The following is a 25,842-nucleotide window of genomic DNA, read 5'->3' as shown; positions in this document are numbered from 1 at the left end:
CATACCATAATTTCAACATGCGATGGCCTCTCAGAGACCATCGCATGTTGAAGGCAGCATCAACATATGATGCTTTTGTATGTCGGGGCCATCGCATAAACGGCTATCCGGCAGCGCAGACTGCTTCAGCTACCACCGGATAGCCGTTTACGGTGCCCCATGTGGTCCACTGACGATCACTTACCTGTCCTCGGGGCTCCGGCGCGTCCCCTTTGGGATCCCCTGCACTGTCGGCCCTCTCCATCGACGTCATCACGTTGCTGCGCACGCTGTCCCGACATCCAATAGGAGCGGCGTGCGTAGCGACGTGATGGCGGCGACGGAGAGCGAGGATGCCGGGGAAGCAGAGGCCTTGCTGGAGCGTCGGGGACACCTCGGGGACGCGGCGACAGCGATGGAAGGCAACATCCCGGGTAGCGGTGACGGTCCGGAGCGGCGGGGACAGGTGAGTATAACTTCCTCTAACAGTGGTCTTCAACCTGCGGACCTCCAGATGTTGCAAAACTACAACTCCGGGCGTGCTGGGTGTTGTAGTTTTGCAACATCTGGAGGTCCGCAGGTTGCAGACCACTATCCTATACTTTACATTGCACGGATCCCTCAACATGCGATGGTTTCAACAAACGATGGTCCGTTTGGAACGGATTACCATCGTATGTTGAGGGACCACTGTATTTTAAGATAAAAGCAGCAGCCAGGGTGGCCCAAAGCAATAAGGATTACACTGAACAGACGGATACGAACTTTGCTTTGAGTAGAGCATCAGCTGCCTCATCCACAGCTTTGCTGCGCACCTTCAAGGCATCCTCCAAATCCCGCCACTGCAAGGACTTCTGTTCAGCGGCGATCTAGGGAGGTAGAAGAAAGCTGTGATCACCAGTATGGAACAAACCAACAGCTCAAAACCCATAGAGCTTTATATGATTTGGGGGGGGGGGGGGGGGTTCTTATTTTGGGGCCCCAACAAGCTTTGCTGACAATCTACTCACCTGGCTGTCATCCATGGCTTCACGCAGCTTCTGGGCATGAAAGTTGACAGCTTGTACAGCAGACTCCTGCGAGGTGATGGCCTGGAGTGTGACGCGGGCAGTGCTGCTTAGTGCCTCCTCTAGTAAAGCGGATATAGCTGAGGAAAGAAGACGACGGCTTATAGCTATAATATAAACTGAGCCGATATAGCTAGTAAATAATATGTACATTACAGATACAATGAAAAGCAATGCCCCACATCTACAGCCATATGAGGCAGTGCTGTACAGCTTATGACAGGACGAGTTATATATGACAGCATCTATGGACCAAGCTGCCTAGGGTGGAGGGGCATTTAGTGCCACTAGTGTAGTATTTCTGTCAAACTAATATATTCTCATTTCTAGGAGAAATAATAATATTACAGAATTATATCCTGTTTTTTAAATGAATCCCGAAATGAATAGGAATTAAACTGTCTGCAACTCAATAAAAAAATAAAAATCATGTCTATGGCTAAGTTCACATTGCTATTGCTCCATCCAGTTCTAGGTCTGTTTTTTTTTTTGTTTTTTTTTTTTGCACCGAACGGCCCCAAAATGGGTCAGAGCACAACTGACATCTGGGTACCCCCGGATCCCACTGACTTGAATTGTCAAGGATCCGGTAGTTCACCAAAGGGGAAAAAAAAAACAAAAAACTCCCATTGTTTTGACAGACTTGTCGACGGAGCTCCATATAGGACGGCCCGATTGCAATGTGTGAACTAGCCCAAAGGTGTTACCAAAGTTGCAGCGCAGGTCCAGCCCAAAAACTAAAAAAAATAAATAAATAAATAAAAAAAATAAAAAACAGAACAAACAATGTATAAATTTGCAGCAACTAATTGTGACCTACATTCAATCTTTTGCTGCTCTTCTTTGTCCTGTTGTTTGAGACGCGCGGCCACCTCCTCGGGAGGACGCTCCTTAAGGTGGTGAGGTTCCTCGTGCTGACACTCCTTACAGTGTTCAGCTTCTATAAAGGGAGACACAAGAAGGCACGGTTAGATACGTTTATACCATAATTAATGGACTGAAGCAAATATCAGCGTGAAGCGAGCGCTTCTATTCCGGGAGCACAGTCTACAGCTTGGCATTCCTCATCCAATTCATATCTCTCTATTGTCCTATGGTTACATTTACATCTCACAGTTTTAAGATTGGGAGCCCTGTGAAAAGTGCACAAGTAAGTAAATAAGACTATATCAAACTGGGGCTCACCCTTTTCATGTGCCTTATAGGCATCTTACAAGTTGTCTCCATAGTACAGATTTGGCTTAGGTGCCGGAGATAGCCGAACTGCTCTCCTATGGAGGCACTTTGTGCGGTTGTCGGGAAGCACAGCACCCGAGGAGAGCCGGGGTTCTGTACAGGAGATCTTAAACTTATCCCCTATGCTTTGGATGGGGATCAGTTTATTCCCCCATCTCCTTTAATACTGTACAAAGCCAGTATCTTGAAGAAACAATTCTTTCACCAGTTGGGTTATGTCTGGGACTACAACTCATCCCCATTAAAGCTAAGTGGGATGGAGCTGCAATACCGCTCAGAACCAGTGCACAGGGGTGGTGCTGTTTTTGGCTGAAAAATTTTCCCACTTCTGATCAAGCCATTTAAAAGGGTTACTCCACTGGAAAACATTTTCTTTTAAATCAACTGGTGTTAGAAAGTTAAACAGATTTGCAAATTACATTTATTAAAAAATCCAAATCCTTCCAGTACTTATCAGCTGCTGTATAATACACATGAAGTTTTTTTTTCCTTTCTGGCTGACCACAATTGCTCTCAGCTGACACCTCTGTCCGTGTCAGGAACTGTCCAGAGCAGGAGCAAATCCCCATAGCAAACCTCTCCTGCTCTGGACAGTTCCTGACGTGGACAGAGGTGTCAGCAGAGAGCACTGTGGTCAGCCAGAAAGGAAATTCAAAAAGAAAAGAACTTCCTGAGTATTATACAGCAGCTGATAAGTACAGGTAGGATTGGGATTTTTTAATAGAACTAATTTGCAAATCTGTTAACTTTCTGGCACCAGTTGATTTAAAAGAAAATGTTTTCCAGTGGAGTACCCCTTTAACCTACGGAGATACTGTTCATAGAACTAACTGTGGAGGAACAAAACAGGGTAAAGCGGGATGACAAAACTGCTGCAATCATTACAATGCCGCAAAACCCAAGTTTCAGATTTTGTGATGTTCCTACATGGATTACTGTGTAGATATTATATATTTACCTGAACTTGCTGGGTGTTTCGGCTTCTGCTCCCCTGTCTCGGATATCTTGGGAACAACTTCTTCATGCACCACTGATGCTGGAACTGAAAGTGCATCCCCGGTGGCAGAAATGATTTGCGCTACATGTGTTGAAGCTACAAAAAAAAAAAAATAAATAAATAAATAAATACAATAGTTTATAAAAATAAAATAGTTTATGATAAAAAAAATGGAATAAAAAAATCATATTAATTATTGTAACAATAAAAAAGTATATATTTTATTCATTATTATTTTTTAATAATAATAAATTAAATGTAAATATATATAATCAGAAGAAAGAAATGTCCGGCACTCAGGTGTTCGCAGGTAAAAACTTGGTATGGCTTTATTCACATCGACCAACACAGGACAGGATCTGATGCGTTTCGCACTGAAGAGTGCTTAATCGTAGATCTACTAATCTAATCGTGATCTACGATTAAGCACTCTTCAGTGCGAAATGCGTCAGATCCAGTCCTGTGTTGGTCGTTGTGAATAAAGCCATACCAAGTTTTTACCAGCAAACACCGGAGTGCCGGACATTTCTTTCTTCTGATCTTGGTTGAACCGGGAGTGGTACCGATGTCCGTGGCACAAGGAGCGCAGTGGTGAGCAGCTCTACCTTGCTCGCATATATTATATATAAATTTAAAAAAATTATAATATATATATATATATATTATATATTATATATATTATATATATATATATATTATATATAAATTAAATATTGTATATATATATATATATATATATATATATATATATATATATATATATATATATATATATATATATATATATATATATATATATACCGTATATACTCGAGTATAAGCCGAGACCCCTAATTTCAACCCAAAATCCCAGGAAAAGTTATTGACTCGAGTATAAGCCTAGGGTGGGAAATACCTCATCCCCCCCCTGTCATCATCCAGACCCGTCATTAACATCCTCATCATCATCCCCTTGTCATCATCCCACACATCCCCCCTTCATCATCCCCTTATCATCCCACACATCCCCCCTTCATCATCCCCTTGTCATCATCCCACACATCCCCCCTTCATCATCCCCTTGTCATCATCCCACACATCCCCCCTTCATCATCCCCTTATCATCCCGCACATCCCCCCTTCATCATCCCCTTATCATCCCACACATCCCCCCTTCATCATCCCCTTGTAATCATCCCACAACCCCCCCCCCTTCATCATCCCCACCCCCCTTCATCATCCCCACACCCCCCCCTTCATCATCCTCTTCTCATCATTCGCCCTCAGTGGTCTTCAACCTGCGGACCTCCAGAGGTTTCAAAACTACAACTCCCAGCAAGCCCGGGCAGCCATCGGCTGTCCGGGCTTGCTGGGAGTTGTAGTTTTGAAACCTCCGGAGGTCCGCAGGTTGAAGACCACTGCGGCCTTCAACATCATCCAGCCCCCCTCTCACCCCCTTTAGTTCTGAGTACTCACCTCCGCTCGGCGCTGGTCCGGTCCTGCAGGGCTGTCCGGTGAGGAGGTGGTCCGGTGAGGAGGTGGTCCGGGCTGCTATCTTCACCGGGGGCGCCTCTTCTCCGCGCTTCCGGCCCGGAATAGAGGCGTTGCCTTGACAATGACGCAAAAGTACGTTGGCAATGAACGCACCTCTGCGTCGTTGTCACGGCAACGTGACTATTCTGAGGCCGGGCCCGAAGCGCTTAGAAGAGGCCTCCCCGGTGAAGATAGAAGCCCGGACCACCTCCTCACCGGACCACCTCCTCTCCGGACAGTCCTGCAGGACCGGACCAGCGCCGAGCGGAGGTGAGTATTCAGAACTAAAGGGGGTGAGAGGGGGCTGGATGATGTTGAAGGCCGCAGTGGTCTTCAACCTGCGGACCTCCGGAGGTTTCAAAACTACAACTCCCAGCAAGCCCGGACAGCCGATGGCTGCCCGGGCTTGCTGGGAGATGTAGTTTTGAAACCTCTGGAAGTCCGCAGGTTGAAGACCACTGCGGGTGGGGGAGTTCACTCGAGTATAAGCCGAGGGGGGTGTTTTCAGCACGAAAAATCGTGCTGAAAAACTCGGCTTATACTCGAGTATATATACGGTACACCGTATTTATCGGCGTATAACACGCACTTTTTAGGCTAAAATTTTTAGCCTAAAGTCTGTGTGCGTGTTATATGCCGATACACCCCCAGGAAAGGCAGGGGGAGAGAGGCCGTCGCTGCCCACTTCTCTCCCCCTGCCTTTCCTGGGGTCTAGAGCGCTGCTGTCGGCCCTTCTCACCCCCTGGCTATCGGCGCCGCTGCCCGTTCTGTCCCCCTGACTATCGGTGCCGGCGCCAATAGCCAGGGGGAGAGAAGGGGCAGCGGCACCCATTGCCGGAACCGCTGCCCCGTTGCCTCCCCCCATCCCCGGTGGCATAATTACCTGAGTCGGGTCCGCGCTGCTCCAGGCCTCCGGCGTGCGTCCCCGGCGTCGTTGCTATGCGCTGAACGGCGCGGCGCATGACGTCAGTGCGCCGCGCCGTGCATAGCAACGACGCCGGGGACGCACGAGGGAGGCCTGGAGCAGCGCGGACCCGACTCAGGTAATTATGCCACGGGGATGGGGGGAGGCAACGGGGCAGCGGTTCCGGCAATGGGTGCTGCTGCCCCTTCTCTCCCCCTGGCTGTCGGCGCCGCTTCTCTCCCCCTGGCTATAACCAGGGGGTGAGAAGGGCCGACAGCAGCGCTCTAGACCCCAGGAAAGGCAGGGGGAGAGAAGCGGGCAGCGACGGCCTCTCTCCCCCTGCCTTTCCTGGGCGTGTATCGGGGTATACATGCGCACACACGCACCCTCATTTTACCATGGATATTTGGGTAAAAAACATTTTTTACCCAAATATCCTTGGTAAAATGAGGGTGCATGTTATAGGCCGGTGCGTGGTATACCCCGACAAATACGGTGTATATATATATATATATATATATATATATATATAAATAAAAATAAATAAATAAATTATATATAAATATATAAATAAATTATATATAAATATATTAATAAATTATAAAATTATATATAAATATATAAATAAATTATATATAAATATAATCCTGCACACAAACCCCAAACTCACCTTCTACGTTTTCACCAGCTTTAGGTGGCGCTTCACTACTCTCTTTCTTAGGTTGCTTGGACTCCTTCATCACTTCCGATACCGAGGAAATCTTTAAAGGACCGGAGGAAGCCTTCACCTGAGGCATAAATCAGAGCCAATTCAATGACTTGTTTAATTGATCTTATGCAGTGTAGTTCCAGCTAAAATTAACTGGACCACAACAAACTGAATTGACAAGTTGGAATTGTGGCCGGATATGAACTTTGACAGCCTATCCTTAGAACAGACCAGGCTTTCCCAACTAGGGTGTCTCCAGCCGTTGCAAAACTACAACTTCTAGCAGGCCCGGACAGCCGAAGGTTGTCCGGGCCTGCTGGAAGTTGTAGTTTTGCAACAGCTGGAGACACCCTGATTGGAAAAGCCTGGAATAGAGAATCCATGTGCGATTGGTGATGGTTCACAAGCAGAAAGGAGATGTGGATCATTCCCTTCAATCCGAGCACAGCGTCTACATGCTCCGATGCAGAAATTGCTGCTACTGTGTAAAATGGGTGTTGCAAAAATCCAATTTAAATCCTGTTTAAAATGTATTTCTGCAAAAGTTCTGCTGTGTTAACCCATCTATATAGGGCGGCATTATCACATAAATATAGAGGCCAATGGTCGGCACTATCAACTGCAGTGAAGGGGCAGCGATGCTCCAGCGTAGGGCACATAAGTTGGTGTAAGGGTTTCAGATATATTGATGGCTTAACCCTAAAAGAATTTCCTTCCAAGCCAGAGACACTAAGACGCAACCCAACTTACCGGTATCTTTGGCACTGGTAGGTTATATGGTGCAGGTCCTAAGGCTAGCTCGAAAAGTTTATCAGAATAAGGGACAGACTTCTCCACATTTTCGCGGAACTTTGGATTCCAGTTGGCGTAAAGTACGGTGCCCCCGACACCCCCGCCTGCAAAAAGGAGTCCTCCAGCCACGACCTTCCCAGCCGAGGGCCTGAAAGGAAACAAACACACACTTATTGTATATAGGAGCAGCAGGGGCGGACATACGCCTGTGCAGCCGGCTCAGCTGCATATGTGCCCAACGTGTGAGGGGGCCCGCTGCATTCAGTATGGAGCCAAACTTCATGCCTGCCACATCAGCCAAAACAGGTAAGCACAATACATACACAAGAACCTCTATTATTCTGAATTGCTTCTTTTAATTCCTAATAAGAATAGAAAATTAAATAGATAACACAATATTGCAAAGACTTTTTTTTTTTTTTAATTATCCATACATAACGAAAAAGTTTGCGCCGGGAGTATAATCTGTATACACCGTAGAGGTACTGTAGACTATATCCTCCAGTTACTTCAACTCAGAAGGGTGCAGTGAGACAAGTATTTAGCAATGTAATAGAAATGCCACAGGGTTCATGTTACACATAAGGTGAGTGGCTGTCAAGGGCACAGCGGCTCCAGACCGGCACAGTGCTACAGAATAATGGAATCTGTGACTAGATAGAGAGTATATATATATATATATATATATATATATATATATATATATATATATATAGGAAAAACAAATAGGCAGAGCATCATAAAGCACACAACAACATATATCTCAATTAACTGAAGATTTATTAGCTACTCCAGTGAATTGGATTAGAGCAGCAATAGTCTCCAAACTGTGCACCCACAGCTTTTGCAAAACTACAACTCCCAGCATGCCCGGACAGCCGTTGGCTGTCCGGGCATGCTGGGTGTTGTAGTTTTGCAAAAGCTGGAGGTGCCCTGATTGGAATAAACTGCTATAGAGTGTTGATCTATTATAGCATTACATTGACCTGTATGAGCAATCGTGTGACTGCTCATACAAGTCTCATTGGGGGAGGGGCTTTTTTTTATTTATTTATTTATTTTTTTTTTAAAAGGCCTTTCCACGGTTTTATTATTAGCATTACACCTTCCATCGTGAGTCACCCATACATAATCAATGGGGCGATCTTGTTAGTGGGTTTGGTGATTTTAATTTATGTCAGGATAGAGAGGGTTGCGCATTAAAACTTGGATCTTAACAAGTCAGACTTCATGTTCCCATAGGATCAAGATGGGTCCTACGTGTTGCATCTGTTGCAAGTTTTGTCGAATTTTATGGGTGCATAGGTGGCCAATCTTTAGAATAGCAACATAAGTATTATGATCCAAGTACATGTGGAGGGGGAGGGGTACAAGAGGTAATTAGCCTTTATTCTTTATCAGTACTGCCAGAGAAATATTGCCGACACACACAAAAAAATAATAAAAAAATAAAAGAACAGCAATGGTTCTGTATACCACACTAATGGTTATGGCTTTTACAAACCCCTCCCAACACGTTTCCCCACTCTAAGTGGCGTACTCATAGGGAGTGGAGCAGTGCCAGTTCGCTGCAAATACTGATGCAAAATACTGACCAGTTGTAGGAGGAAACCTTAGTACTTGGAGGAAGTCCACACAAACCCATACGAACTCCATGCAAATGTTGTCCAGCAACGCCGTCTATGTGCAAAGTTGGACAGAGCTATAGTATAAAACTTGGCCAGAGACAAGGGGCGGTGCTGTCGGGCATTTCATTCTGTTTCAGAGAGTGGATGACCATGAATAGCGTTTCCCCAATCAGTGTACCTCCAGCTGTTGCAAAACTACAACTTCCAGCATACCCGGACATCCAAAAGCATGCTGGGAGTTGTAGTTTTGCAACAGCTGGAGGCACGCTGTTTGGGAAACACTGACCTAGAATAAGTCAGTGATTAATAATTCCTGTTAAAGGGGTACTCCAGTGGAAATTTTTATTTAAAAATTAAAAAATATATATATATTTAAATCAACTGGTGCCAGAAAGTTAAACAGATTTGTAAATTACTTCTATTAAAAAATCATAATCCTTCTAGTAATTTTTAGCAGCTGTATGCTACAGAGGAAATTCTTTTCTTTTTGAATTTCTTTTTTGTCTTGTCCACAGTGCTCTCTGCTGACACCTGATGCCCGTGTCAGGAACTGTCTAGAGCAGGAGAAAATCCCCATAGCAAACCTATGCTGCTCTGGACAGTTCCTGACACGGACAGAGGTGTCAGCAGAGAGCACTGTGGTCAGACAGAAAATAAATCCAAAAAGAAAAGAAATTTCTAATTTTTTTAATAGAAGTAATTTACAAATCTGTTTAACTTTCTGGCACCAGTTGCTTTAAGAGAAAAAAAGGTTTCCACCGGAGTACCCCTTTAAGTTTAATAATGGCTTCATATGCCATAGACCTAGGACATTGCTAAAGATTGGTCCATGCTGCAAAGTGCCCATATTGCCTTGCAATACATGTATAAATCAGTAACCACCATACCCAGATGATTCTGTGGCGTACGCTCTTGTTGCCCGGATGGGGTTAAGTGACCTCTTCACACACAGGCATTCCTATAAAAGAAAGGATAATGTGTCACAAAACAACCAACCCTGGCTATGTAACAATTATCTATCATTACCTTCTTTTTAGCAGCAGTTTTAGTATAGGATTTGCCTTTGAAGCATCAGTAAATTTTAGAAAAAAGTTACATCTTCTCAGACTACAGAAGCATCCGACACGATTGCTTCCATGTCATCCAAGACGCTGTATGTTTTTAAGTTTTTACTTGGATCACTGCTTTTTGTGAACCACAACTTTTAAATTTTAATTTCTTTATTTATCTATTATAAAGTCTTTTTATACATACACCCTGTTCCACATGATTATGCAAATTCTATTTAAAAGGGTACTCAGCTGCTCAGCGTTTGTCAGCTGTCACGCCCCCTCCCATAGACATGCATTGAGGGGGCGGGGTGTTACGTCATAAGAGGGGTGGGGCTATGGCGTCACAAGCTCCCGTCTCCAGCACTAGGAACAGTTTGTTCCAAACGCTGAGCAGCGGAGTACCCCTTTAAGTGTCGCAAAGATTAAATATTTTGTTTTTCAGTTTAACTCATGGATGGCATTGTGTCTCAGGGCTCTTTTGATCACTGAAAACAATCGCACAGACGGGTTCATGCAGATAAAGGCACATTGAGGAAGATTTCTGCAAGATCCATGCATCGGATCAAGAGGGCAGCTGCTAAAATACCATTACAAAGCAGCAAACAGATATTTGAAGCTGCTGGTGCCTCTGGAGTCCCACGGACATCAAGGTGTAGAGTCCTCCAGAGACTTGCAACTGTGCATGGCCACCACTAACCAATGCTCACAAGCAGAAGCGGCTGCATTGGGCAGAAAAATACATGAAGACTAATTTTCTAAAAGTCCTGTTCACTGATTAGTACTGCACAACACTGGATGGTCTAGATGGATGGAGTAGAGGATGGTTGGTGGACGGTCACCCTGTTCCAACAAGGCTGCGATGTCATCAAGGCAGTGGTGGAGTCATGTTTTGGGCCAGCATCATGGGTAGAGAGCTGGTCGGCCCCTTTAGGGTCCCCGAAGGTGTAAAGATTAATACAAAGAGATACAAGGCAACAAGAGGTGCGCCCCTAGTGAGGGCCGTCTAGGTAGGTAAAACAGGGTGAAGAGAAAGATGGGTCCTTACCCTTAGGTGTTGCGCTTAGAACACAACACCTACAGTAGCGTCTGGAATGAATGGAAGGCCGGACAGCTGCCACGAGGAACTTCCCGGAGTGACGTTAGTCTCACCGGTAACGAAGCATAGGTAGGAATGTGGAAAAGGTGTTCCCCTCAATAATGGCGCTGGTCCATGGATAGATGTATTTGCATTTATTGAAACATAAAAAGCAACGCTTTCAACCCAGGAAAGGGGTCTTCATCAGGCATAAAGGTGTAAAGATGACCTCTGCAAAGTATGTGGAGTTTCTGACTGACCACTTTCTTCCCTGGTGCAGAAGGAAGAACTATGCTTTCCGTAATAAAATCATCTTCATGCAAGACAATGCACCATCTCATGCTGCAAAGAATACCTGTGTATCAATGGCTGCTATGGGGATAAAAGGAGAGAAAGTCACAGTGTGGCCTCCATCCTCCCCTGACCTCAATCCTATTGAGAACCTTTGGAGTAGGGTTGGGCGGTATGACCAAATATGTGTATCACAGTATTTTTTTTTAACTTACGGCGGTTCCACGGTATATAACGGTATTTTCACCCCCCCCCCCCCAATCATGTGACTGGCCAGTGCTGTTCTGCCCCCCCCCCAATTAATGATCAGCCCAGTGGGATACTACTCACAGATGTCACCTTCAAGCACTGCCCTCCTCCTCTTTGTTGGGGGCCGCTGGCGCTGGAACTCACTGTACGCCAGTGGTCTCCAACCTGCGGAGAGTTGCTGGGAGTTGTAGGTTTGCAACAGCTGGAGGTCCGCAGGTTGGAGACCACTGCTGTATGCTGTATCCCTATGCCCGGGCTGCAAAAGATACAGAAAATAAACTTTAAACTCACCTACGTCGGCCACACGCTGGGGACTGGAACGTCGGCCAGCCGGCCAGAGCTCCTTACATTTACAGTGGGCTCAGCCTATCACTGGCCGGGGCAGGACATCGCTCCGGCCGGTGATAGGCTGACGGCTGTCCGGCGTTCCAGTCCCCAGCGTGTGGCCGACGTAGGTGAGTAGGCTCAGTAGTGTGTGTGGCCTCCACGTGCCCGTATGGCCTCCCTACAATGCCTGGGCATGCTCCTGATGAGGTGGAGGATGGTCTCCTGAGGGATGTCCTCCCAGACCTGGACTAAAGCATCTGCCAACCCCTGGACAGTCTGTGGAGCAATGTGGCTTTGGTGGATGGAGAGAGACATGATGTCCCAGATGTGCTCTATCGGATTCAGGTCTGGGGAACAGACGGGCCAGTCCATAGCATCAATGCCTTCCTCTTGCAGGAACTGCTGACACACTCCAGTCAAATGAAGTAAAGCATTGTCTTGCATTAGGAGGAACCCAGGGCCAACGGCACCATCATATGGTCTCACAAGGGGTCTGAGGATCTCATCTCGGTACCTAATGGCAGTCAGGCTACCTCTGGCAAGCACATGGAGGGCTGTGCGGCCCCGCCAAAGAAATGCCACCCCACACCATTACTGACCCACCGCCAGACCGGTCATGCTGGAGGATATTGCAGGCAGCAGAACGTTCTCCATGGCGTCTCCAGACTCTGTTCACATGTGCTCAGTGTGAACCTGCTTTCATCTGTGAAGAGCACAGGGCTCCAGTGGCAAATTTGCCAATCTTGGTGTTCTCTGGCAAATGCCAAACGTCCTGCATGGTGTTGGGCTGTAAGCACAACCCTCACCTATGGACATCGGGCCCTCATACCACCCTCATGGAATCTGTTTCTGACCGTTTGAGAGGACACATGCACATTTGTGGCCTGCTGGAGGTCATTTTGCAGGGCTCTGGCAGTGCTCCTCTTTGCACAAAGGCGGAGGTAGCAGTCCTGCTGCTGGGTTGTTGCCCTCCTACGGCCTCCTCCATGTCTCTTGGTAGCGCCTCCATGCTCTGGACACTACGCTGACAGACACAGCAAACCTTCTTGCCACAGCTCACATTGATGTGCCATCCTGGATGAGCTGCACTACCTGAGCCACTTGTGTGGGTTGTAGACTCAGTCTCATGCTACCACTAAAGTGAAAGCACAGCCAGCATTCAAAAGTGACCAAAACATCAGCCAGGAAGCATAGGAACTGAGAAGTGGTCTGTGGTCACCACCTGCAGAACCACTCCTTTATTGGGGGTGTCTTGCTTATTCCCACCTGTTGTCTGTTCCATTTGCACAGCAGCATGTGAAATTGATTGTCAATCAGTGTTCTTCCTGAGTGGACAGTGTGATTTCACAGAAGTGTCATTGACTTGGAGGTACATTGTGGTGTTTAAGTGTTCCCTTTATTTTTTTGAGCAGTGTATAATGCTTGGCATGCATTATATTTGGTAAAATATTTTTTCTCACTATACACTAAAACTCCCCCCCCCCCCCCCCCCAAGTCTTTGCCACAGGGATGGTGAGGATATGAAGTTATTAAGTCCCCCCTGTCGCCCCATGAGCAGTTCCTTGTGCTATAATTACCAGGTCCTGTCACTCTGGCCTGTATTGACACCCTACTCTGGCGGCTGGGGGGGGCTTTATAACTTCATATCCTTACCATCCTTGGGGTAGGGGATGAGCAGCGGGGAATGAAGTGACATGTCCCCACTGTGCGCTGTGATTGTGCGAGAAGATGCGGAGTGGGGGTCGGGGGAATAAAATGTAAGATTATTCACAGTACCCGTTTAAAAACCCCGCCGGGAGCCCTGAATGGACACTCTGTATCGGCCATTCAGGGCTCCTGGCGGGGTATTTGAAAATAAAAATAAAATACACTATATACATCACTAGGGAGTGGAGCATGCCGCCCACTCCCCTGGTTAATAACTTATGATCGCATCGGGTCTCAGAAGTGAGACCAGGTGCGATCAATCCCTCAGCCCCTGTAGTACTACCTCCAACATGGAACAGACTGTTCCATGATGGGAGTAGTAGTACAATCACTAATGTAGCTTCCCCAGCCACCTGCAGACTCTCGCAGCCAGAGGAACTACTACTCCCATCATGGAAATGAGTTTGTTGCAGGATAGGAGTAGTAGTAGTCCCTCAGCACTGCAGGAGACCCTGATTTCACCTCTTCTGAACATGCTCAAAAGTAATAACGGTTTAAAAAAACGGATATTAAAAACTAGGGATGCACCGAAAGGGAAATTCTGATCCAAAACCGAAAATTTAGGTTGTGCTTGACCGAAAAAGACAATGCATTGCCCTGACCATTTTTTTTCAATATAGTTTTTGTAAAATTGTATCATCAGAATTTTTTAGTTACTGATGTGCTTGAAGATGACGTACGGGGTGGCTGTAGAAAGTACTGGCCGGGCTTGGAGCCACTGCCACTCACTATACATTGACTCCAGGACACACACCACCTGATTGGTTGCTATGGGCAACTACTCCATTTTTCCCTCAGAACGTTCCGATAAATCTCCCACTTATATCTTAAAAGAAAAAAAAAAAAAAAATGTCGACTGCCCGAGTTCCGTCCCACAGCACAGGGGGGGGAGGGGGGGGTTAGAGAGTGTAGTGCCGGTGTGAGGTTGTGCAGTTCTGCACCTCACACTGGACAGCGTATAAAGTGAAAGCCACGCCCCTATTTTGGCCACGCCCACTGAAATTATCCGCAGGAAATTCCCTTAGCCAAAAAGGGAAACGGATGACATTATAGGCTCATCCGTTTGCCATAGATTTCAATGTTAAAGGGGTACTCCGGTGAAAAAATTTTTTTTAAATCAACTGGTGCCAGAAAGTTATACACATTTGTAAATGACTTCTATTAAAAAATCTTTACCCTTCCAGTACTTATTAGCAGCTGTATGCTACAGAGGAAAATTCTTCTCTTTTTGAATTTCTTTTTTGTCGTGTCCAAAGTGCTCTCTGCTGACACCTCTGTCCGTGTCAGGAACTGTCCAGAGCAGCCTAGGTTTGCAATGGGGATTTTCTCCTGCTCTGGACAGTTCCTGATATGGGCATCAGGTGTCAGCAGAGAGCACTGGGGAGAAGACAAAAAATAAATTCAAAAAGGAAAAGAATTGCCTCTGTAGCATACACCTGCTAAAAAGTACTGGAAGGGTAAAGATTTTTTTTAATAGAAGTAATTTACATATCTGTTTAACTTTCTGGCACCAGTTCATTTAAAAAAATAAAAAAAATAAAAAAAAAATTATATTATAATATATATATATATATATATATATATATATATATATATATATACACATACACACACACACACGTTTTCCTCCGGAGAACCCCTTTAAATTTAGAATATCCATTTCTATTCCGTTATTTCTTACGGGGAATAAATACTGCATGAAATATCTTTTTTGCCGTCAGAAATAACAGATTAGGAACCCAATGGCTTGCAAAGGACTGTCAAAAAATCCTATAGACATCAGTGGGATTCATTTACAGCCATTTGCGAGTGGCTTGAATGGATTTGAGAATGGGCATGAATTGACGGTGACAGACCTTAATGTGAATGAGCCCTAACCTCCACCTCAGGCACCAGAGATAAGGAGAGGTTAATGATCTTTCCTGAACTTCAGTTGTCTATGACGTCTTGTTTTGTCCTTTGTATAGTCTGGACAGTGATCCTGACAGGTCAATACATGGAAAAATATTCAATACACTATAAAAAGAAATCCTAAAAGGACAAGTCGATGAAAGCAGCAAATGAATGAAGAGACAGAGGAGAAGCAGGGGGACCACAGGGGGAGCGGCTGAAATAGTCATCTCACTGAGACACTCTGCTTTCCTACAGTGACTAATGTCTTCCCTGCCTGCTGGAGGCATCATGCCTGGTATATCAATGCCAACTCCCCTCCTGTATGAGACACTCTGCTTTCCTACAGTGACTAATGTCTGCCCTGCCTGCTGGAGGCATCATGCCTGGTATATCAATGCCAACTCCCCTCCTGTATGTATCTAAGGACAGGGGAAAGTAACCAGGCAGGGCACATCTCTTCTATGGTGACACACATAACCCTCAGCTCTCAGTACACAACCCACAAATCATGGGCCCACCATGCAGACCAGGCTCATACAAATCATCTAGAGCAGTGTTTCCCAACCAGGGTGCCTCCAGCTGTTGCAAAACTACAACTCCCAGCCTGCCCGGACAGCCGAAGGCTAAGGATAAGTGTCAGATGGCCGGGGTCTGACCACTGTGACGCGACCCCCCGCAATCTCCTGTACAGTGCTCTGGCTATCCCCGTGCATGGATTGCGCCCCCCCTCCCCTTGCATCTTTATGGCAGAGACGGAGATACTCCAGTACAGCGATCCTGTATGTCTGGCGTCCCATAGAGACGCAAAGAGGGGACAACTAGTCCGTGCACATGGAGAGCAGTGCAGGATATTGTGGGGGGTCCCAGCAGCTGGACCCCTGCTATCAGAAACCTTTCCAGTATCCTGTGGATAGGTTTTCCTAAACCGAGTACCCCTTTAAAGTGAATGGGACAGAGCTGCAGCACTACACACAACCTGATTAAAAAATAAAATAAAATTCTAATCCTGGCCAGGCCTTTTAACCCCTTAAGGACCCAGCCAATTTTCACTGTAGGACCCGGACATTTTTTGCACATCTGACCACTGTCACTTTAAGCATTAATAACTCTGAGACGCTTTTACCTTTCATTCTGATTCTGGGAATGTTTTTTCGTGACATATTCTACTTTATCTTAGTGGTAAAATTTTGTCTATACTTGCATGATTTCTTGGTGAAAAATTCCAAAATTTGATGGAAAAAAGTTTAAAATTTCTTTTTTTTTTTTCTTTTCTTTTTTAACTTTCAAGCTCTCTGCTTATAAGAAAAATGAATATTCCAAATAAATTATATATTGATTCACATATAAACATTGGGGGAAATTTATCAAAGGATTTAGACTGGTTTTTCCTGTCTAAATTTGTCGCACAGAAAGTCTCAGTCTAAATATGTGCGACTTTTCTGCGACTTTTGCTGTAGAAGATTTTTAGAACATGATGCATGCAAGTCTATTTTAGACGGAAATGCATTGGAAAATGCATTGGTGCTGAATTTATCAAGTGCGACTTTTGTGCGACAAGTCGCATCTGCCCGAAATAGGCTGAAATGTCAGACCATGTTGGAGCAGGTCTAAATGCAGTTTAAGCTGTAGACCCTGAAGTCTGAGCACAGAATTTATCAAGGGCTGTGAGACCTTTGATAAATTAGGAGCACAATAGACAGGAGACGACCACATACGCTGGTCTATAAGCATACCCAGAATAGACTAGATTAGGAAATGTCCCCCAATATGTCTACTTTATGTTGGCATCAAAGTTGACATGTTTTTACTTTTGGAAGAGATCAGAGGGCTTCAAAATACAGCAGCAATTCTCCAATTTTTCGCAAAGTTTTCAAAATCGAAATTTTTCAGGGACCAGTTCTGTTTTGAAGTGGAATTGAAGGGCCTTCATATTAGAAATGCCCCACAAATGACCCCATTATAAAACTGCACCCCTCAACGTATTCAAAATGACATTCAAAAGGTTTGTTAACCCTTTAAGTATTTCACAGGAATAGCAGCAAATTGAAGGAGAAAATTCAAAATCTTCATTTTTTTTTTTTTTACACTCACATGTTCTTGTAGACCCAATTTTAGAATTTTTACAATGGGTAAAAGGAGACAAATCTTTCTGAAATGTGTAACCCAATTTCTCTAGAGTAAGGAAATACCTCATATGTGTATGTCAAGTGCACTGCGGGCGCACTACAATGCTCAGAAGAGAAAGAGCGGCATTGAGCTTTTGGAAAGAGAATTTGTTTGGAATGGAAGTCAGGGGCCATGTGAGTTTACAAAGCCTCCATAGTGCCAGAACAATGGACCCCCCCCCCCACATGTGACCCCATTTTGGAAACTACACTTCTCACAATTTAATAAGGAGTGCAGTGAGTATGTACACCCCACTGGCGTTTGACAGATCTTTGGAACAATAGGCTGTGCAAATAAAAAATTACATTTTTCATTTTCACGGACCACTGTTCCAAAATTCTGTCAGACCCCTGTGGGGCGTAAATGCTCACTGTACCCCTTATTACATTACGTGAGGGGTGTAGTTTCCACAATGGGGTCACATGTGGGGGGGGGGGGGTCCATTGTTCTGGCACTATGGAGGCTTTGTAAACACACATAGCCTTCAAGCAGGTCCGGGCGCCGGCCAGGTGAATTTGTCCGGTCCTTAGCCCGCCTTCGGGCAAGCAGGGCCGGACCTGACAAGTGTGGCGGCGCTCTGCAGTCTGTATGGAGCGGGCTGCCGACTTCTGCCCGCTCCATACGCTGCAGCCCCCGGCTGTAAAAACCTGTGTCCTCCGAAGCAGAGCAGGGCAGATGAGAAGCTGTGTACAGTATTTGTCTTCTCTCCCCTGCTCTGCAGACGTGCGGGGGGAGATGAGGGGGCGTGGCTTCCTGCTCCCCATGCAGACCTTCATCCTCTGCCTTCGCTCCCCCAGCTCTAGCTTTGGAGAGCTGAGGGGAGGAGGCACGTCTGCACGGGGAGATGCATGCGGCGCTCTGGGTGTATGGAGCGGGCTAGGGATTCCTGCCTGCTCCATACTCTGCAGCCCCCGGCTGTTCTCAGTAGCCGGGGGCCGCCGCTAATAGCCAGCATGCGGCGATCGCCGCGGCTGGCTATTAACCCTTTAGATCTCCGCTGTCAAAGCTGACAGTGGCATCTAAAGGGACATGTGAATGCTCCCTGGTGGGCTAGTGGGGTGGATCGCCCCGACCCCCCCTCCCCGCAGCGCGATCGCGGGGGGGGAGATCCACTATAGAGGTAGCCGGAGGACTTACCTCTGTTCCCTGCTGTCCCGCTCTGTCATTGATAGACTGGACCAGGCTCTATCAATGGATCACAGAGCTCACAGATTAATAGAGTTCAAGAGAATCTATTCATCTGTCTGAGGAATCTAATGATTCCTCATATAAATGTGATAAAGTGTTAAAAAAAAATTAAAAGTTTTAATAAAAGTTTGAAAGACACACATTAACCCAGTGGTCTTCAAACTGTGGCCCTCCAGATGTTACAAAACTACAATTCCCAGCATGCCAGGAGAGCCGTTGGCTGTCCGGGCATGCTGGGAGTTGTAGTTTTGCAACATCTGGAGGGCCACAGTTTGAAGACCGCTGCATTAACCCCTTCCATGTTAAAAGTTCAAATCATCCCCTTTTCCTATATAAAAACACGTAAACATAATAAAAAACATATTTGGTATCGCTTCGTGCGTAATTGTACAACCTATTAAAATATAACATTATGTATCCCGTACGGTAAATGTAAAAAAATACCAAACCACAGATTTGCAATTTTTATAATATCCCAGAAAAAAAAGTTAAAAAGCGATTAAAAAGTCAGATCAATACTGAAATGGTACCGATACAAAAAACTGATTATGGCACAAAAAATGAGCCCTCATACAGCCTGGTATGGGGAAAAAAAATAAAGCTACAGGGGTTAAAAATGGCAATTAAAAAAATTAGAAAAAGTCCAGAATTAGTAAAACATGACGTAAACGATACAAATCTGGTATCGCTGTAATCAGGCGCCTAAAGTATAAAACTAACATGTTACCTCAACCATAAGGTAAATGGCGCAGAAAAGAAAACCACCAAATCTGCTAAATTATCTTTTACTATTTCAATTTCACTTCCCTTAAAATATATATATATATATATATATATATATATATATATATATATATATATTTTTTTTTGTGTGTAAGGGGGTGTATAAGTAGAGTTTTTCCCTTTATAATGTGTTAGTGTAGTGTAGTGTTTTTAGGGTACATTCACACTGATGGGTTTACAGTGAGTTTCCGCTGCGGCGATAAAATTTGCCGCAGCTCAAACTTCAAGCAGGAAACTTACTGTAAACCCACCGTGTGAATGTACCCTGTACAAACCTCCAGCTGTTTCAAAACTACAACTCCCAGCATGTACTGACAGACCGTGCAGGCTGGGAGTTGTACTTTTGCAACAGCTGGAGGCACACTGGTTGGAAAACCTTCAGTTAAGTTCTGTTACCTAACTCAGTATTTTCCAACCAGTGTGCCTCCAGCTGTTGCAAAACTACAACTCCCAGCATGTACTGACAGACCGTGCATGCTGGGAGTTGTACTTTTGCAACAGCTGGAGGCACACTGGTTGGAAAACCTTCAGTTAAGTTCTGTTACCTAACTCAGTATTTTCCAACCAGTGTGCCTCCAGCTGTTGCAAAACTACAACTCCCAGCATGTACTGATCGCCAAAGGGCATGCTGTGAAATGTAGTTATGCAACAGCTGGAGGTACGCAACTACAACTCCCAGCATGGCGAGACAGCTGTTTGGGCATGCTGGGATTTGCAATTTTGCAACATCTGGAGGGCTTCACCACTGCACAGTGATCTCCAAACTGTGGCCCTCCAGATGTTGCAAAACTACAAATCCCAGCATGCCCAGACAGCAAACTGCATGATATAGTCCAGCGGTCTCCAAACTGTGGACCTCCAGATGTTACAAATCTCCCAACATGTCCTGGACAGCTATTGAGTTGGAGTTTCACAACATCTGGCGGATCCACAGTTTAGAGGGGAAAAAAATAAAATGGAGGCCGTCCATATATTAAATCAGAATCCTTAACCCCTCTTCAGCCTGATGACTTGTCATGTGATCATATCAGCCAATCACAGCCCGCCGTAGTAGACCATACAGCATGTCATGACTGAAGTACAGGATTGTAAATAGATGGGGTTGGGAACAATGAATATTTATAATGTGTAAAAAAAAAAATTTACGCAAAACTACAACTTCCAGCATGCCTGTGTGGGCATGCTGGAAGTTGTAGTTTTGCAATAGAAACTGGGAGTTGTAGTTTGACAACAGCTGGAGGCACGCTGGTTGGGAAACACTGCACTGCAGGGTGTCTGGAGTAGAGGACACAGCAGTCAGGGGCTGGCACAGGCCCACAGTCCGGAGGTGACACCCACTACAAGGTCACGTCCTCCCGGGGTGACTGGAGCCACACTATAACCCTCAGCAGCCGCTTACAGGACTGGACGGAGACTCAGGGGTGGGCACAACTGTAGAGAGCGCCCCCAGCAGTCACTGTGCGCACTGTCCTGACACTGACATGCTGCATCTGTCCTCAGGACTTACACAGAAGCCAGGGTCTGACCTACCAAAACCGAGCTCACCTATTGGCTAAGCCTCACGTCCATAACAACAAATCGACGTCTGATTGGACAGCGCAGCGCGTATGCCCGCCCTTCTACGTAATACAGTTGAAAGGTCAAAGAAACGTTCAGTGATTGGATGGACGGCGCGATGTGATTGGCTACTGTGAAAGCTGGAATGACAGCCGGTTGGCTAGCGGTAAAAGCATTACGCGGTGCAGTATCAGGCCGGAGCGCCCGGTATAACAACCGGAGGATGACTCAAACACACACGAGTGTCCCGCAGCCCCGAACCCCACCACCCAACGCTATAATCCGCCCCGAATCAATAGCACGCCATGTAAAAGTACTTACCTTCGCGAGCGCCGCCGCACGGGCCTTCCTGCACACCCGAAGCATGTTCCCTGTTGTACCGGGGAAGAATCAGTCCGGTGTCCGGCTCAACACAACATGTCCCGGTACGGGATGAATGAGAGGAGCGACCGCGCAGCCCGAACTGACACCGCCCACGCCTCCTTGTCTAACCACACCCCCTCTAGACTGAAACGTGCATCCTTTTTTTTTTCTCCCCTTTTCTCAACAACTTTATTAAACAGTACAGGGAGACAAACATCACAACCGTGGTTATCACTTTTTTTTTCTATAAATTAAATAACTTTATTAATACTCCATAGAAAATAACAGCATCATGTGGTTTTCCTGTATGTTGAGATAGATTTATCAAGCTGACTTAGGCCATTTTAGGTCCATACTGTGTTTTGCCTCTCGTTAGGGTGCGTTCACACTGAGTAATTCCTCTTGAATTCTCCGCTCCAAATTAATGCACGTCCCCTCTGCCCATTGACTTTAATGTTATTTCTGCTGTCCTGTTCACACTAGCAGAATTCTGACGCTGAATTCCTTTCCACTTGAAGAACATGTTCAGGGTATGCTCACACTACGGATAATACTTCGGCAGTAGGGCCGCGGGGCACTGCGCCATCACCATTGACGGCTATGCAGTGTTCGCGGACTTCCGCGCAAAGAATGAACATGTTCTTTCTTTGCGCGGAACAATTTCAGCGGCGGAATTGTACACCACTGAAATTCCACGGAAGACCCATTCACTCTGATGTTTATGTTCACAGCACGTAATTCCGTTCGTGGCATTCTGCTCACGGAATTCCGCGGGAATTATGTAGTGAGAACATACCCTCATTCTTCAAGCGGAATCCGTGAGCAGAATCCAATAGAAGTCAATGGTAAAAACAAATTCTGCCCGACATTGTTTTCAAGCGGAATTCGAGCGGAATTCAAGCGGAATTAAGAAAAGTAGATTAAATAGCCTCCTCCTTCATTCCTCCTCATTTCCGCATGGAAATTCCGCTTGATGGAGAAGACAACAATTTCCTGACCGAAATTATTCCATGTAAATTCCTCTTGAATTCCTTAGACATATCGGGGGAGATTTATCAAAACCAGTGCAGAGGAAAAGTTTCCCATAGCAACCAATCAGATCGCTTCTTTAATTTTTTAGAGGCCTTGTTAAAAATGAAAGAAGCGATCTGATTGGTTGCTATGTGCAACTTTTCCTCTGGACGGGTTTTGATAAATCTCCCCCATCTGACGGTATCCCGCCAAAAACAGGATGCTGATGTATACTGTTAATTATGGGCAGTGAATACCATTCATTTCAATAGCCCCAACAGAGTCACCTTTCTGGCCGTATGCATTTCTTTAGCGGGCTCAATAGCATGGTCTTCTGCTGAAGACCGTGATTCCGCTGAAAAAAGCGCATGCTGCCCAACATGATTGGGAAGGACACATTCCTACAGAATTTCTGGACAGATTTCGACACTGTGCTAGGACCGCGCTGATATTGTCTTCCCCATTGATGGCAATGTCTGCGGTGCAGAGATCCACCAGAATGTTGAATGAGTTCAATGTCCTGGTGGAATTATTGGAGGGGATTTTCCAGGCACTGGGCAGTGGAATCCTATTGCCAGTAATGGGACTCTGCTGTACAAGAATTTCAAAACGCTTTTCCGCTTTGAAATTCCTTAGTGTGAACCTGGCCTCACAGCTGACCAAAAGCCCACTGGTCACTCTTGCGTTGGACTGTTTTTTATAAGCCGCTCCCGATGAATTTCTGTGCGCTCAACCCCCGCCTGCTCTCCCAACATGTCTGTCCAATCTTGCCCGCATCACAAACATTTTGTCACAGCTTTTTAGAAATAGTACCCCCCATGTCATTTCATTACCCCCTTGTACCATTTCATTACCCTCTTGTGCTATTTCATCACCCCCCTCTTGTGCCATTTCATTGGAACCCTGTGGTATTTCAGAGGTTTGTGGGACTGCGCAGGATTTTGTGGGACCCGCTGTATATTCTGTGACCACCTGCAACAACCTCATTACCGCCTGTAGTTCTTTATTGGGTCCTGCGGAGTCCCAATCCCAATGCAGAGCTGTACTCTGAAGATCCTGTGTGCAGATGGGAAACTTCCAGAAGGTCAACCAACAATGCAGCCGTCACCAATCTTGGCTTTATGGCAGAATGGCCAAAAAATGCCCTCTACTCCCTATAAAAGATACTCGAAAGCCTGCCTGAAAAAAAAAAGTATCAAAGGAGAAACACATATCGCCGTTCTCTGATTAAACCAAGATCGCCGTTTTGGCCTCAATTCTAAGCCTCGTGTCTGGAGGAATCCAGGCACTGCTATCACCTGCCCAATACCATCCCTATAGTAAAGCATGGTGGGGGCAGCATCATGCTGTGTGGGTGTTTTTAAGTGATTGGGACAGGAAGACTGATTAGGGCTGAAGGAAAGCAAAGTATAGAGATATTGTTAATAAAAACCTGGTCTGCACCTCAGACTGTGCTGAAGTTTCACCTTTCAACAAAACAATATAGAGATGAGCGAATTTATAGTAAATTCGATTCGTCACAAACTTCTCGGCTCGGCAGTTGATGACTTATCGTGCATAAATGAGTTCAGCTTTCAGGTGCTCCGGTGGGTTGGAAAAGGTGGATACAGTCCAAGGAAAGAGTCTCCTAGGACTGTATCCACCTTTTCCATCCCACGGGAGCACCTGAAAGCTGAACTCATTTATGCAGGAAAAGTCATCAACTGCCGAGCCGAGAAGTTTGTGACGAATCGAATTTACTGTAAATTCACTCATCTCTAACCCTAAGCACATAGCCGAGACAACAAAGGAGTAGGGTGGCCACCCAGTCGGTATATTCCTGGCACATTTCAGACCCCTTCCTTTGATCCCCCTGTACTTTTTCAAGGCCTAAAGGGTCTGAATACCTATGTCAATGCAATATTTTAGTTTATTATTATTAATAAATTAGCAAGGATTTTTAACATTCTGCTTTCACTTTGTCATTTGGGGAGTTAAAGGAGTAGTCCAGTGGTGACTCAGTGGTGAGCAACTTATCCCCTATCCTAAGGATAGGGGATAAGTTGCAGATCGCGGGGGTCCGACCGCTGGGGCCCCCTGCGATCTCCTGTACGAAGCCCCAACAGCCCACGGGAAGGGGGCGTGTCGACCTCCGCACGAGGCGGCGGCCGACACGCCCCCTCAATACAAGTCTATGGCAGAGCCGAAGCGCTGCCTTCGGCAATCTCCGGCTCTGCCATTGAGATGTATTGAGGGGGCGTGTCGGCCGCCGCTTCGTGCGGGGGTCGACACCCGCTATCTGGGCCGAGAGCCTGGCCCCCGTACAGAGAGATCGCAGGGGGCCCCAGCGGTCGGACCCCCGCGATCTCAAACTTATCCCCTATCCTTAGGATAGGGGATACGTTTTTCACCACTGGACTACCCCTTTAAGGGCAGAATGATGGGAGAAACTTTAATGATTTTTAAACTTTTTTTTATTTTAGCACATGGCCGCAACATAACAAAATGTTAAAAAAGTCAAGGGGTCTGAAAACTTTTCGAGTGCACTGTACATCAGTCCTTGTCTCTAAAGAGACCCACAATCTTATTTACCTAACTTTTTATGTGAATTTTTGTGCCCACAATTTTCTTCTGTTATTTGCTTTATTTGTATCATTTTTGCTATTTCAGTTAAATATTTTAAGGGCTATTTACTCCACTGAAGTGCCCAGACCCTCATGCCCGAGGAGGTCCAAAGGCCCCTCTGCAAAATATGAAACCAAAGGAATTATAAATGCCATGTGGTAGATTGAGGGGACGGAGTTACAGATCGTACGTGACTCTTTACTATGAATTTCAGTGTAGTGCATGGTGTCCTTAAAGTCTTGGCCCACATTATGCTGCATCATCCAGAGATTACAATCACCCACCATTTTTGTCAACCAGTTATTGTCCTGAATACAGTGGTCCCTCAAGTTACAATATTAGTTGGTTCCAGGACGACCATTGTATGTTGAAACCATTGTATGTTGAGACCAGAACTCTATGGAAACCTGGTAATTGGTTCTGAAGCCCCAAAATGTCATCCAAAAATAGGAAAAAGTTAGGATTAAAAATAAATAAGTAGATAACTAATATAGAAAAAGCAAATCCTTACATATAAAAGTAAGAAAGATCTGCTGGGAGCTATAAATTTTAGTATTTCTCAACCAGGGTGCCTCCAGTTGTTGCAAAACTACAACTCCCAGCATGCCCGGACAGCCTTCGGCTGTCCGGGCATGCTGGGAGTTGTAGTTTTGCAACAGCTGGAGGCACTCTCTTTGGGAAACACTGGTCTATGTAGAGGACAGAAGCTTCTTCAGGGTCCTGTACAGAACACGCAATGTCCTAAAAAAAGG

At 45.7% G+C, this 25,842-nt stretch overlaps 1 protein-coding gene across 2 annotated transcripts in view; it reads right to left on the bottom strand.

Annotated features, from left to right (window-relative positions):
• IMMT (inner membrane mitochondrial protein) overlaps positions 1–21,680 on the bottom strand; it is a 48,953-nt gene extending 27,273 nt beyond the window's left edge. For both annotated transcript variants that reach the window (XM_056554366.1, XM_056554367.1), the window contains exons 1-8: positions 21,434–21,680; positions 9,712–9,782; positions 7,155–7,344; positions 6,366–6,483; positions 3,241–3,375; positions 1,867–1,986; positions 990–1,126; positions 745–848 (exon numbers count right to left, since the gene is read on the bottom strand). In XM_056554366.1, coding sequence (XP_056410341.1) covers positions 745–848; positions 990–1,126; positions 1,867–1,986; positions 3,241–3,375; positions 6,366–6,483; positions 7,155–7,344; positions 9,712–9,782; positions 21,434–21,478 — 920 coding nt within the window. In that variant the 5' untranslated portion in view covers positions 21,479–21,680. The remainder of the gene's footprint in view (positions 1–744; positions 849–989; positions 1,127–1,866; positions 1,987–3,240; positions 3,376–6,365; positions 6,484–7,154; positions 7,345–9,711; positions 9,783–21,433) is intronic.
• Positions 21,681–25,842: the final 4,162 nt, after the last annotated feature.

Source organism: Hyla sarda, chromosome 1, assembly GCF_029499605.1.
Source record: "Hyla sarda isolate aHylSar1 chromosome 1, aHylSar1.hap1, whole genome shotgun sequence".
Taxonomy (NCBI): Eukaryota; Metazoa; Chordata; class Amphibia; order Anura; family Hylidae; genus Hyla; species Hyla sarda.
This window is presented reverse-complemented; position numbering and strand designations above follow the sequence as displayed.